Source organism: Haliaeetus leucocephalus, unplaced genomic scaffold (assembly GCF_000737465.1).
Source record: "Haliaeetus leucocephalus isolate CR32 unplaced genomic scaffold, Haliaeetus_leucocephalus-4.0 Scaffold1, whole genome shotgun sequence".
Taxonomy (NCBI): Eukaryota; Metazoa; Chordata; class Aves; order Accipitriformes; family Accipitridae; genus Haliaeetus; species Haliaeetus leucocephalus.
The window spans coordinates 23,268,522-23,280,685 of record NW_010972437.1 but is presented as its reverse complement, the minus strand read 5'-3'; the positions used below and the strand labels follow the sequence as shown (position 1 = coordinate 23,280,685).

Below are 12,164 nucleotides of genomic sequence, written 5' to 3'. Positions count from 1 at the left end.
TTTCAAGTATGTTCCAATTCTGCCTTTGAATAATATTTTGGAATTGTGAGACACAGACACTGTGCTCTACAGGTAATAGCTTAGTGGTCAGGGCAGTGAACTTCAGTGAAGGAAACTTAGATTCAAGTCCCCAGTTAGTCAGCTACTCCTGTGCCCCCAAAGTACTGTGCAGAAGATAGATCGTAATTCTGAGAAACTCTTCCTAATAAAACCATGGCTGATATTGTTACGTCCAGTCAATTGATTTTTTTTTTTTTTTTGACAACACCCCCTCTCCCTCCCTTAGACTTCAGTCAAGTTTCCTCATCAATCCTCTTTTCAAACCACCTAAATTACAAGACACCATAAGTAGAAATAGTAAATTCACTGCACAGTTTGCATTTTCATTTCCCTTTAGGGAACTATTTTATGTGACTTTTTGAACTATAATTATATGTGGGCTCAATTTATTAAAGCATGAAGTAGTGTTACATCATGGTCATTCCAGGGTCTCATGTAATTGCTCTCTATCTAAAGCAGTGTATGCAAGGTTAGTGTCTGACTCACAAAACATGTTAAAACCTGAGCAATGGATTTGTATCCAGAAACTACTCAGCTGAGACAGTGTCTGAGCACTGATGACATTTTATGAAGCTTTTCACTCCACCTCTTTCATCCATGTACTTAATCTGTGTGAAAGAAACTTAAAGGCTCATTAGTTCACCTTCTTGTTAAGGGTTTGTACATTTATATCATTGCTGATAATAATGATTAGTCTTCATACAGTGTCATATATCTGTAAACTTATCATTTTCCTTCAGCATGCCATCAAAACCAACAACACTTGCTGTAAAAGCTGTTGAAAATTCAGAATTCAAACAGGCAACTAGCAATGGGATTGCTAAAGAGCTAAAATCCAGCAGCAGTGAACTCATGGTTGAAAACAAAGACAGGGTGTCAGCAAAGAAAGAGACCTTTTACATCGCCAGAGAAGCCAAAGACAGTACGCAGGGACAGCACCAAGAAGCCAATGCAGTGTCTCCTCAAGAACCTAAGGAAGCAAAAAAGGGGTCTCAGGTCTTGCAGAAAACTTCAAGTACCATCACACTACAAGCTGTGAAACTGCAACCAGAACCAAAGGCAGAACCTCAGGCCACTTTCAGCAGACAGGGTGAAGACAGGAAAAGGGCTGTGCAGCCCCTGATGTCAGCTCAGCAAACCCTATCTCTGACAGGGCAAGTCAGTCCAAGGAGTAGAGAAGCAGAAAACAGATCTGGAGCCCAGAAGGCTGTAACAGAGGAGAAGAAGGAGCCTCTGGGAATTCCCCCTCAGTTTGAGAGCCGTCCACAGAGCCTGGAAGCATCAGAAGGCCAGGAGATTAAATTCAAGAGCAAAGGTAAAGGGATGAAAGTTATGAGAGCCCTGGGGTTAGTCAAGTTCCCTTTCTGTCTGGGGAAGCAGAGAAGCAATTCCTTCTTCAATGCAAGTTGTTGTCCTCCTAAAGCATTTTGGAAATAGATGCAGAATCTCATGCTGTTTCCACAATACTCTTCTCAATGAAATTTTCAAATCATTCCATACTGTAGTGTCCATCCCTCCTCTCATTTGGGGTTTCCCTAGATGTAATCAATGCCGCTCTTTCTAGGAGGTAGTTATAGGGCCTCCTCCATCATGAGGGTGCAAGAGAGAAAATGGATGGTATGTTTTCCAGAACTCTAATTAGTTATATTGCCCTTGAGCCAAAAAATTGATCAGATAAGAAACTACAGTCAATCACTGCATTTCCCTTGCAGCATCTACTTTTACCCCTCATATTTGGTCAACCCAGTGCTGATCTGAGTGCTTCCTAACAGCTGAAATGATAAAGTCAGAATAAAAAGGGAGGTTTAGAGTTTGCTCCACAGAATTTGACTGGGTTTTAACCTCCCAGAAGAGTAATGAGAGCTGCATTTTTCTGAATCCAGGGAGTAGATTTGGAACACTTCTCTTTTCTGATTACAATTTTAGTAAAAAATAATTTTGAAGCATTTTTCTGCTTTTTTTTAAAATAACATTTGCACTTTAAAGTGTTCCCATGAGTGTGAGAGAATTGTTTTTTATGTCCCTGGAGGAAAAAAAAATCATAACAAAACCATGGTAATTTATTTCATTTCTTGATAGTTCTTGCCCCATGAGTAAAGAATACAGTTTATATCACAAGCCCAGAGAGTAAGGAGGGGAGAAAATATTCCAAAGATCCTGGCACCTTTTGAATAGTTTATTTTTCAGGCATATTAGTACTAAGAACATGGATTGTTTTCCATCAGAGCATCTCAAAAACTTTGCAAGGTTTAACTAATTCATGATCCTGTTTGGTAGGGAAATGTAGTCCCTATTGTACAGAAACCAAGGAGATCATTCAGTTCTTATTGAAGCCAGTGAATGCCTTTTCATTTGACTTTGGACTCAAAGTGCAAACTCTTATACGCCAAGGGAAGTCGTCTGTAGGGAAGTTACAGTGGAATGTCCCTAGTGCCTCTCTGGGCAACCTGTGCCAGTGCTTGGTAACCCTTACAGTAAAAAAGTGTTTATGTTCAAACAGAACCTCCTGTGTTTCAGTTTGTGCTCGTTGCCCCTAGTCCTACCACTGGACACCACAGAAAAGAGCCTGGCTCTGTCTTCTTTACACCCTCCCTTCAGATATTTATATACATTGTTGAGATCCCCCTCAAGCCTTCTCTTCTCCAGGCTGAACAGTCCCAGAATAAACAACCTCAGTGGTACGTACCGTGGATTGCAAAGTACTGCTAGGTGCTCAGAGAAACCAACTTAGCAAGGTAGGAAGGAATGGGGAGAAATTTCTTTTTTTTCTCCTCTAATATCTCATCACATCCATTTTGTCCATGACTTTTAGAGCAACAATTTTCAGATAGAAGTGCTTGGGGGGTTTTAAGTTACCAAATATTTGTTATTTTAAAAGATGGACTAGCCAAGAGGTTTTGGAAGATCAGGAATATCAAACCGTCTATTTGAAAATAGTTTTGTGTATTACTTGCTCATTAAGGTTTATATAATTAATGTATGTGTAAATTATCCTAATTTACACTAAAGCAAATAATAGAATTACGCTAAGGGGAATACCTGTTCATAAAAATTCAAATACCTGATTGTCTAGTTTCAGGGAAACCAAAACCAGAGGTGGAGTGGTTCAAAGAGGGTGAACCTATTAAAGCTGGAGAGGATGTCCAAATATATGAAGAAGATGGAATTCATTGCCTATGGTTAAAGAAAGCCTGCTTGGGGGACAGTGGATCTTATAGCTGTGCAGCTAGCAACCCCAAAGGCCAGACTTCCACCAGCTGGTTGTTAACTGTCAGAAGTAAGTTCTTGTGAGCCCATCTGCACTTTGAAAACTGTGGCTGGGCTTTTCTAAGCTGTCAGAAGGTGGTGACTACAAAATTTCTATTGCGACTTCTCAATGCAGGTTAATTCTGATTCCTAGCTCTGTGAATAATGTGGTGTGGCATAGCTGGCAAGCCATTTTCTGCATCAGTTTCCCTTCTGACCTTTTGTTCTTGTTGTTTGTATAGCCAAAACCATCTCATTGAATGTTTTGTACACAGGGAGGCCTGTTCTCCACTGACGTTTTCTATTAATGCTTGTATTTCATACAGGTTGCCAAAGATTTTATTGTTGTTCTGCATTCGGTTCTTTTGGAGTTGCTTAGCATTTCTATAGGACACTGCATATCTGAAATGTTTTGCAAGCACAAACCAATCCTGTGCAGTAAAGTGGATAAGAAGAAAAGTGAAGGAATGAGAATTGCATTCTGCTAAATTCAAGTACACCTCCCAGTGACAAATTATTTTGAGCTTGAAGGCACTGTCTTACTGGTCTGGTTGAAATATTTGTTGGCCTCTTAGCAAATCCTAACCTCAATTCTAATCTTTTCACCTGGTTTTAGGTTTTGTCCTGGAGCTATGATCATGTTTATGCAACATTCCTCTATTTGCTGTGCCTGAGGTTAAACCAGGATACCCAAGATACTCTCTTTCTGTCTCATGAGAGACCTGTAAACTGCATCCTTAAGCACCCTGTTTCACTGCCAGCCAGGGGAAATTTGGGAGAGGGACTGGGAGAAGACAGACAAGAGGAGAGAAGAATTAGCCTTCCTGTTCTTTGTGCTGAGCTCTCTGGTACTGTTGCATACATTTCTAGTGATTGGCTGCAAATGGTGGATTCTGGCATAGAAAACCACCACCTAAGATACAGCATGAGAGCTGGAAACACCGGCCTCTTAGATTATAGAAGAACCCCTTCTTTATACCAGTCCATTGCTCAAAATGATTTCTATTTCCCAATAAAACATTTTACCATGGTTTTGATTCTTTTTTTTTTTTTTTTGCTTGTTTACATGGGATGAAGCTGTTAGCCCAGCCATGTCAGCTAAGCATACCTAGAAAAAATCACTAAGTGGTAAAGATAATTTTGTCAATTTGGGTTAAAGGAACTGTTTTCATTTTGGTTTTAAAGGGCCTAAAGTTCAAGAGGTTGCTCCATGCTTTTCCAGTGTCTTGAAAGGATGCACTGTGAGTGAAGGGCAAGACTTTGTGCTGCAGTGCTGTGTAGGAGGCGTACCTCTGCCTCAGATCACATGGCTTCTCAATGGTAAGGAATCCCCTGGTCTGCAATACACGCATGCACACACTTACATCCACAGTCTCAAATGCTGCTCTGATCAGTACACAGCAAGGCTGTGAATACTGCACAAAGCACACTAAATCACCGTAACAGAATCCACTAGAATATTTGAAGAAAATCAGTTTATATGCACATAATATGCACGAAGGGTGGCTTTCTTGAGCATTCTGTCTTATTGCAGTTTTCCAGTATCTCCAGCAGGGGGCTCTGGTGACAAGATTGTACGCAGATGGGTTTCCTCGGTTTTGTTTAACACAGCTTCTCACCACGCAGCGATAAAACCTGTGTTACTACTGTGTGCTGAATCCTGTGCTACCCCCACTCCTTTGGTACTAGCTTCTGCTCTGAGAGTAGCGGATTGGCATCATGATCCTGCAGGGATAATAAGTTCTAAGCAAAATAAGGGCAGTATATCACTCTCACTGTAGGAGGGAAACCCATGCCCCATTCCACCCTTCCATCAGCTGGGCAAGTCATAGTTGGCATTAGTAGCTATGTCCCCAAGATCCTAAAATCACAACTTTTCTGGTTGCTTCTTTACTAGAAATGTGTTCCTTGAGATTCTAACACTTGCCCAAAGCTGACTAAGAAAAAGGATAAGTAAAATATTTTTTACTTTTATGAGACTGTATAATCTCCTACCCTGCCCTGATCACACAACTGAACATGTAAGTTTCTTTAACAGTCCCCTCTTAATATTAGAGTTGGGCCCAAACTTCAGCATTTTGCTTAGATTCCCAATTATTTCAGTGATCCAGGGACATTTTGGCTAAGGGTTCTTTCCATTTAGAGCCGTATCTATTAAATACTGGACAGATTTATTCAGCTTAACCCTTGATCACCTCTGTTACTCCTGAAGAGCAATTGATTTTTTTGCAGACTCTTCGAGGCTATCTATCTCTGTGTGTATGTGTGTGAGATTTAAAGACAAAGAATAGCATACTTTGCCATAAAGATGTTTCCTCCAGTATTGTTTTAAAATTAATTATTTGCACATGATCTCTGTTTTATTTTAGCTATTCAGAGTAAATGGGATAACTGAAAAAGGTGGCAGGGCAAATGAACCATGACTTTGAGACTGCTATGTTCCCACAGCCTTGTCTGTTCACCTTTCCAATAGCTCCATGTCTAGAATAGAAAGGCCACTGCTTTATTTACAACATGAAACATGTGAGTAAAGGCTCTGACACTCTCCCATTGAAAATAATTTGTTTCTCTGTGTGAAGGCTGCTCTGCAGTTCCTCCTTTGCAGATGTGAGTAGAATTGCTGTTTTGCTATGCAAGAACTGTGTCTTGCAGCACAGAAAGAGCAACACCAACCCACAGAGTCAGTCACTTCATCTTCATATTCCAAGGGTACACCTCACTCATAAAAGGTTCCCTTAGTCATTGAATGATGTAGACCCAGTTGTCTTCCACATACAGAGCAACCTCCTGTCTCAGGTGACTTTCTGTGTTACAGTTCATTAGGCATAGATAAGGCACCTCCATTGATGTAACCATTTTTTGCTTTGCTAACCAGAAAACCATTGTCTCCTGAAAAATACAGCCTAGAGACCAATATGCAACATGTTTCTGTAGGCCTCCAGTATGCACTGTGCCCCCCTGCGTTTTTTCAGGATGTTTGTTCTGCATTGACCTTTCTTCTCAGTAATCTCAGATAAGTCTGCCCCTGTTCAGGTATAATCATATTTATATTGCATCCAAGCTTCTAACTGCAATTGGATCAGTATCACAAGGAGGCAAAAGCAGGTGAGTTTGTTTTAGATAGTTTGGTTTCAAACCATTAGGGTTCTGTAGGTGAAAGCTAGTGCATTAACTCTGCTCTTAAATCAAAAGGCAATGACGAGTCTGAGTAACAGAAGCGCAAGAAACTATCATAATAATAAAAATTAGGGACATCATGTATTATTCTAAAGACATAAGCACACTACTTGCATTCCAGACTCCTAAAACACACTACTATAGGTTAATGCTTTTCTGTCTTGTATCTGATTGTGAAACATAACTGTTTATATACCATTTTGATACAAACTTGAATGGATTATAAACGGTTGTTTAATGCTGATAATTCCATGTACACTCCTAGGGTCATTATTTTACCTAAGGATCAAATTGGCTATGGTGATAGCCATTTGAATGCAAACATTTCCTTTCTGTTAAAGAGCTAGCTAGATACTACAAACTTCTCATATTTATATCCATTATCAAATAAAGGAGAAAGTTGTGTTTCTGGTCCTGAAATATTACTCCAGGCAGACATAACAATGCTTTTGGCAAAATGACATAATGGAGTCTTTCATCAACTGGCCATATGAAGAAAACAGTATATTCACAGTATATAATTTGAGGCAGGCAGACAAATTTTGTTTTAAAAAAAGTTGTGTTGAAATCTGCTGTCCATGCTTGGAATATAAAGTTTTTTATGTTCACAACCAATAGGCTGCAGCAGAGAAAAAAGCAATCTGCTGAGAGCAATCACACTGCTGTTCAAAATATAGCACTTTTGAAGAACTCCATAGAAATAAAAATCATATGGGACAGGATGTGTAAAGTTCACAAGAAAATATCAAATGCAAATTGTCTTCCAAGCATGACAATGATAACAAATTAGAATTAATTTTTGAAAGGAATAGTAAGAAAAGTATGTATATCTCAGTGAAATAATGAATGTAAAGACCAAGTTATCACATCATAAACAACATGAACAGAAGGCTGCTTTGACAAACAAATAAAAAATAGGAAAAAAGCAGAACAGTCTCACTCCTAGGCTGGCCAGACCTTGATACTGAACAACCTGTATGCTGTCCAGTCTGCCTTCCCATGATCTCTGAGGTGATCCCCTGAGAACTAAAAGAACTGGAATAACTTCTTGTATGTTACATACAACTGCTACTTTAGATACTAAGCACTTTTGCCAGCTGTGACTATATATGAATTGAAAACATTTTCCAAGCCGTTATATAGATTGACCTCTCTTTCAGGACAACCAAGACAAAAAAATAGATGATGTATGCTGTGCATTGTCTATAATTACTGCTTAGTGTCTGTGAGGATGAGTGGTTTTTCCATATTCATAGAGACTGCACAAATAAGAGCTACCTGACTGAACTATGGATTTTATTCAAGCTCTTACTCTTCTCTGCAGCTCTACCGTCTTCGGTTTCTTTCTTATACTTTTCCCCTATTTCAATGATTTAAAGCTTTTTTCTAACTTTTTCAAGATGGTTCTTTTGTGCTGTTGCTCTCACTCTGCCCTTTATTTTAAGTTTCTTTCTGAATTTTCACTGGTTTACTGGCAAATTCCCTGAAAGTAAACTTCTTGTGTTTTAGTTCTGGCCTCACCGAAGCCTTATGGGTAACTTTTTACATGTGCTCTCTGTGACAATACTTCAGTATGTAACTGCAATTTACTTTAGCTTCTTTAAATACTTTATTGGTAATTTCTTTTTAAATTGCAGAAATAAGGCCTATATGACTGTATTTTAAATATCTTCCTTTTCATGCTGCTTTCTGTGTGTGTTGTTTTTTTTTTTTTTTCTTCCCTGAGTTGAATTGAAACTCTTTCTGCTGAATTTAAAAACAGTGTGACCATGACTTTAGCATAACAATTCTCTGAGTAGTGTTTGGTTTTAGGATAGTTTTCTGATCTGTCCAGAAAGCTTTTAATAAATGGGCCAGGGGAAAATTTCCTTTCTTCTGGCATAACATGCCAGCAGAAAGGTATTTTTTGTTATTGTTCCTGCTGCCAGGCTGTCATGGAGATTTGACTGTTCTGCCTCTGGAGAAGGGAACATTTCACTACTGGGAGAGTTGTTTTTATTAGTTCAAAATATAAGTACAATGGACATAACTTAGAAACTTGCTGCAGGTTATTCCTCAGGGCTGATATACTTGTGTTTGGTTTTTGGTGTCTGATGAAAAGACTATTCTGTAAGTGAATTCACTATTCTGTGAATAGTGCTAAAAAATAGTCACAGTCTTGTTGGGAGCTGGAGTGACAAAGAGGATTCCCTGACAAAATTTTAGGACACGATGAAGGAGACCATATTTTCTTTTTTCTACATAGAACACTTACCCTATTCATCCGCTTATTTACAACAGAAATAAAAAGGCATTGTTCTGGTTTTGATGATGCAGCTTTTATCCTGAGTGTAATTCTGATATGGTTATCATCATAGCATCATTAGGCACCATTAATAGTTTCAATGTCAGAATCCCAGACAGGATCCCTGTCAGGTTAGATATTCTACAGTCAGACCAGGAAGGCAGTCCAGTCCCCATGTCCTCTTACAGAAGGCTTTGTCTGCTTGGGCTTTAGCTCTACATGTACATATTTGAATGCAATGTTATTCACACATGCAAAAAATATATGATTGGACCTAATAGTTACAACAGTCTGTGTGTAACTGAGTGAAAGGGAGCTCAAAGGAACAGGCAATAAGAATATGTGACCTGTGATGAAGGTGGAGAGAGTTTATTATTAAATCTGGCTGGGGACATCAAGGGCAACAGGAAAAGCTTCTATAGGTACATTGGTGATAAAAGGAAGACTAGAGAAAATGTGGGCCCTCTCCAAAAGGAAATGGGAGACCTGGTTACCTAGGACATGAAGAAGGCTGAGGTACTTAATGACTTTTTTGCCTCAGTCTTCAGCGGCAAGTGCCCCAGCCACACCACCCAAGTCGCAGAAGGCAAAGACAGGGACTGGGAGAATGAAGAACCGCCCACTGTAAGAGAAGATCAGGTTTGAGACCTTCTAAGGTACCTGAAGGTGCACAAGTCCATGGGACCTGATGAGATGCATCTGTGGGTCCTGAGGGAACTGGTGGATGAAGTGTCTAAGCCACTATCCATCATATTTGAGAAGTCATGAGTGTCCGGGGAAGTTCCCGCTGACTGGAAAAGGGAAACATAACCCCCATTTTTAAAAAGGGAAAAAAGGAAAACCCAGGGAACTACAGGCCACTCAGTCTCACATCTGTGCCCAGCAAGATCATGGAGCAGATCCTCCGGGAAACTATGCTAGGGCACATGGAAAATAAGGAAGTGATTGGTGACAGCCAACACAGCTTCACTAAGGGCAAATTGTGCCTGACAAATTTGGTGGCCTTCTATGACGGGGTTACAGCATTGGTGGCTAAGGGAAGAGCAACAGACGTCATCTACCTGAACTTGTGCAAAGCATTTGACACTCTCTTGCACGGCATCCTTATCTCTAAATTAGAGAGACATGGATTTGATGGCTGGACCACTTGGTGGATAAGGAATCAGCTGGATGGTCACACTCAAAGAGTTGCTGTCAACAGCTCAATGTCCAATGGAGACCAGGGACAAGTGGCGTTCCTCAGGGGCCAGTACTGGGACCAGTGCTGTTTAACATCTTTGTTGGCACCATGGACAGTGGGGTGGAGTGCACCCTCAGCAAGTTTGCTGACAACACCAAGCTGTGTGGTGTGGTTGACACACTGGAGGGAAGGGATGCCATCCAGAGGGACCTTGACAGGCTTGAGAGGTGGGCCTGTGCAAACCTCATGAAGTTCAACAAGGCCATGTGCACATGGGTCGGGGCAATCCTAAGCACAAATACAAGCTGGGCAGAGAATGGATTGAGAGGAGCCCTGAGGAGAAGGACTTGGGGGTGTTGGTTGCTGAGAAACTCAGCTTGTCCCGGCAGTGCGCATTTGTAGCCCAGAAAGCCAGCCGTATCCTGGGCTGCATCAAAAGAAGTGTGACCAGCAGGTGATTCTCCCCTTCTACTCTGCTCTCATGAGACCCCACCTGCAGTACTGTGTTCAGCTCTGGGGCCCCCTGCTCAAGCAGGTCCAAAGGAGGGCCATGAAGATGATCAGGGGGCTGGAGCACCTCTCCTGTGAAGACAGGCTGAGGGAGTTGGGGTTGTTCAGCCTGGAGAAGAGAGGGCTCGGGAGAGACTTTATAGCAGCCTTCCAGTACCTAAAGGGGGCCTACAGGAAAGCTGGCGAGAGACTTTTTACAAGGGCATGTAGTGATAAGGCGAGGGGTAATGGTTTTACCCTGAAAGAGGTAGATTTAGATTAGATATAAGGAAGAAGTTCTTCACTGTGAGGGTGGTGAGGCACTGGAACAGGTTGCCCAGAGAGGTTTTGGATGCCTGGCAGTGTTCAAGGCCAGGTTGGATGGGGCTTTGAGCAACCTGGTCTAGTGGAAGGTGTCCCTGCCCATGGCAGTGGGGTTGGAAGTAGGTGATCTTTAATGTCCCTTCCAACCCAAACCATTCTATGATTCTATAATTCTGTGTTTCTATTCTAAAATTGGAGTCTTCTGGGCAGTTGATTAGTGTTCACCCCAGTTTTTCATGCGGTAGAAAATTTGCTAACTTAACAAACAGGTGTCTTATAAGTAAAGGAACAACATCATCTACCCCATTTTATAATATATGTAAGTATTGGATCATGCTAATTTTGGCATATGTTTGTATTTCAGAATGAAACTTCCTATCCAGGTAGGTAGTGCATATATAATGACTGCCTTCTGAGTTTGCTAGTGTTGAAAATCAGAGATGAGAGAAAAATCTGTCCCATTGTTTATTTTCTCCTGCTCATAGTGCAGAGCTGGTTCTTAGAAACCCCAGAGCTTTTGTCCTAATCTTTTAAAATTATTTTGGCAATGAAATCAATTTTGATCTTTCCTTTTTACCATCATTTCCCAAGTGACAGATGTCTTTGACTCACTCCTGCACAATTTCTCTGCAGTTTCACCCTCTTCTTAGATGACCCTAATTTTTTTTTCCAGCATGATGTTTGTGCACAGATATCAGGCCCTCTTAAGCATTGCATACGCTGGGAAAGAAACCAATGATGAGCCATTAGTGGAAACTATTTAATATTGGGAAAACAGATTGCAGAAGCATTTCAGAAAGTAAGGCTGAGATTGATGACAGTTCCTGAAACAATAGCAAGGCAACTTTAACCAGTCTACACTAACATTTAAGCTTGTTCCAAACAAATTCAAGGAACCAGCTTCTTAAAATGAACTTCTTTAATAGTCACATCACCACAGATCAACCTGTACCTGTCTGTTACCAGACTATACATACTGTAGTGTAGATTGTGTAAACTGCTTGTGTAAATCAGCCTCTTGGCTCCATCATAGATTTTGCTGTCTCTCTTGGAATGTCTTCCATTACAGAGTACTTGATGGACGTCTTCAAGTGCTTCTCCATGCCCAACAGGTTTTGCACATCTAGACAGTAAGGCTAATGTCTAGTTTCAGGCAAAGTAAAAGATGGAGACAATGTCTGAAGCAAACACAGAAGACATTTCTTTCCTTATCCACCTGAAAGAGAATCTATTCAAAATACAAAGATAAACCTTTTCTCCTCTTGCTGCTATTCAAGGTAGCACCCGGTGAACCTAATGGTGACATTTGTCTGGCAACTATATTCTGCTTTGTGCCTGGGATGCTGCTGTTTGTAGTCACTAGAGAGCAGTGGCTGTGCACCAGAAAGTGGGATTTGGCTCTGC

At 40.7% G+C, this 12,164-nt stretch overlaps 1 protein-coding gene across 1 annotated transcript in view; it reads left to right on the top strand.

The window, feature by feature from the left end:
* Positions 1-12,164, top strand: part of MYLK (myosin light chain kinase) — a 222,201-nt gene that overhangs the window by 104,316 nt on the left and 105,721 nt on the right. The window contains exons 8-10 of the mRNA XM_010568853.1: positions 801-1,375; positions 3,134-3,337; positions 4,492-4,626. Coding sequence (XP_010567155.1) covers positions 801-1,375; positions 3,134-3,337; positions 4,492-4,626 — 914 coding nt within the window. The remainder of the gene's footprint in view (positions 1-800; positions 1,376-3,133; positions 3,338-4,491; positions 4,627-12,164) is intronic.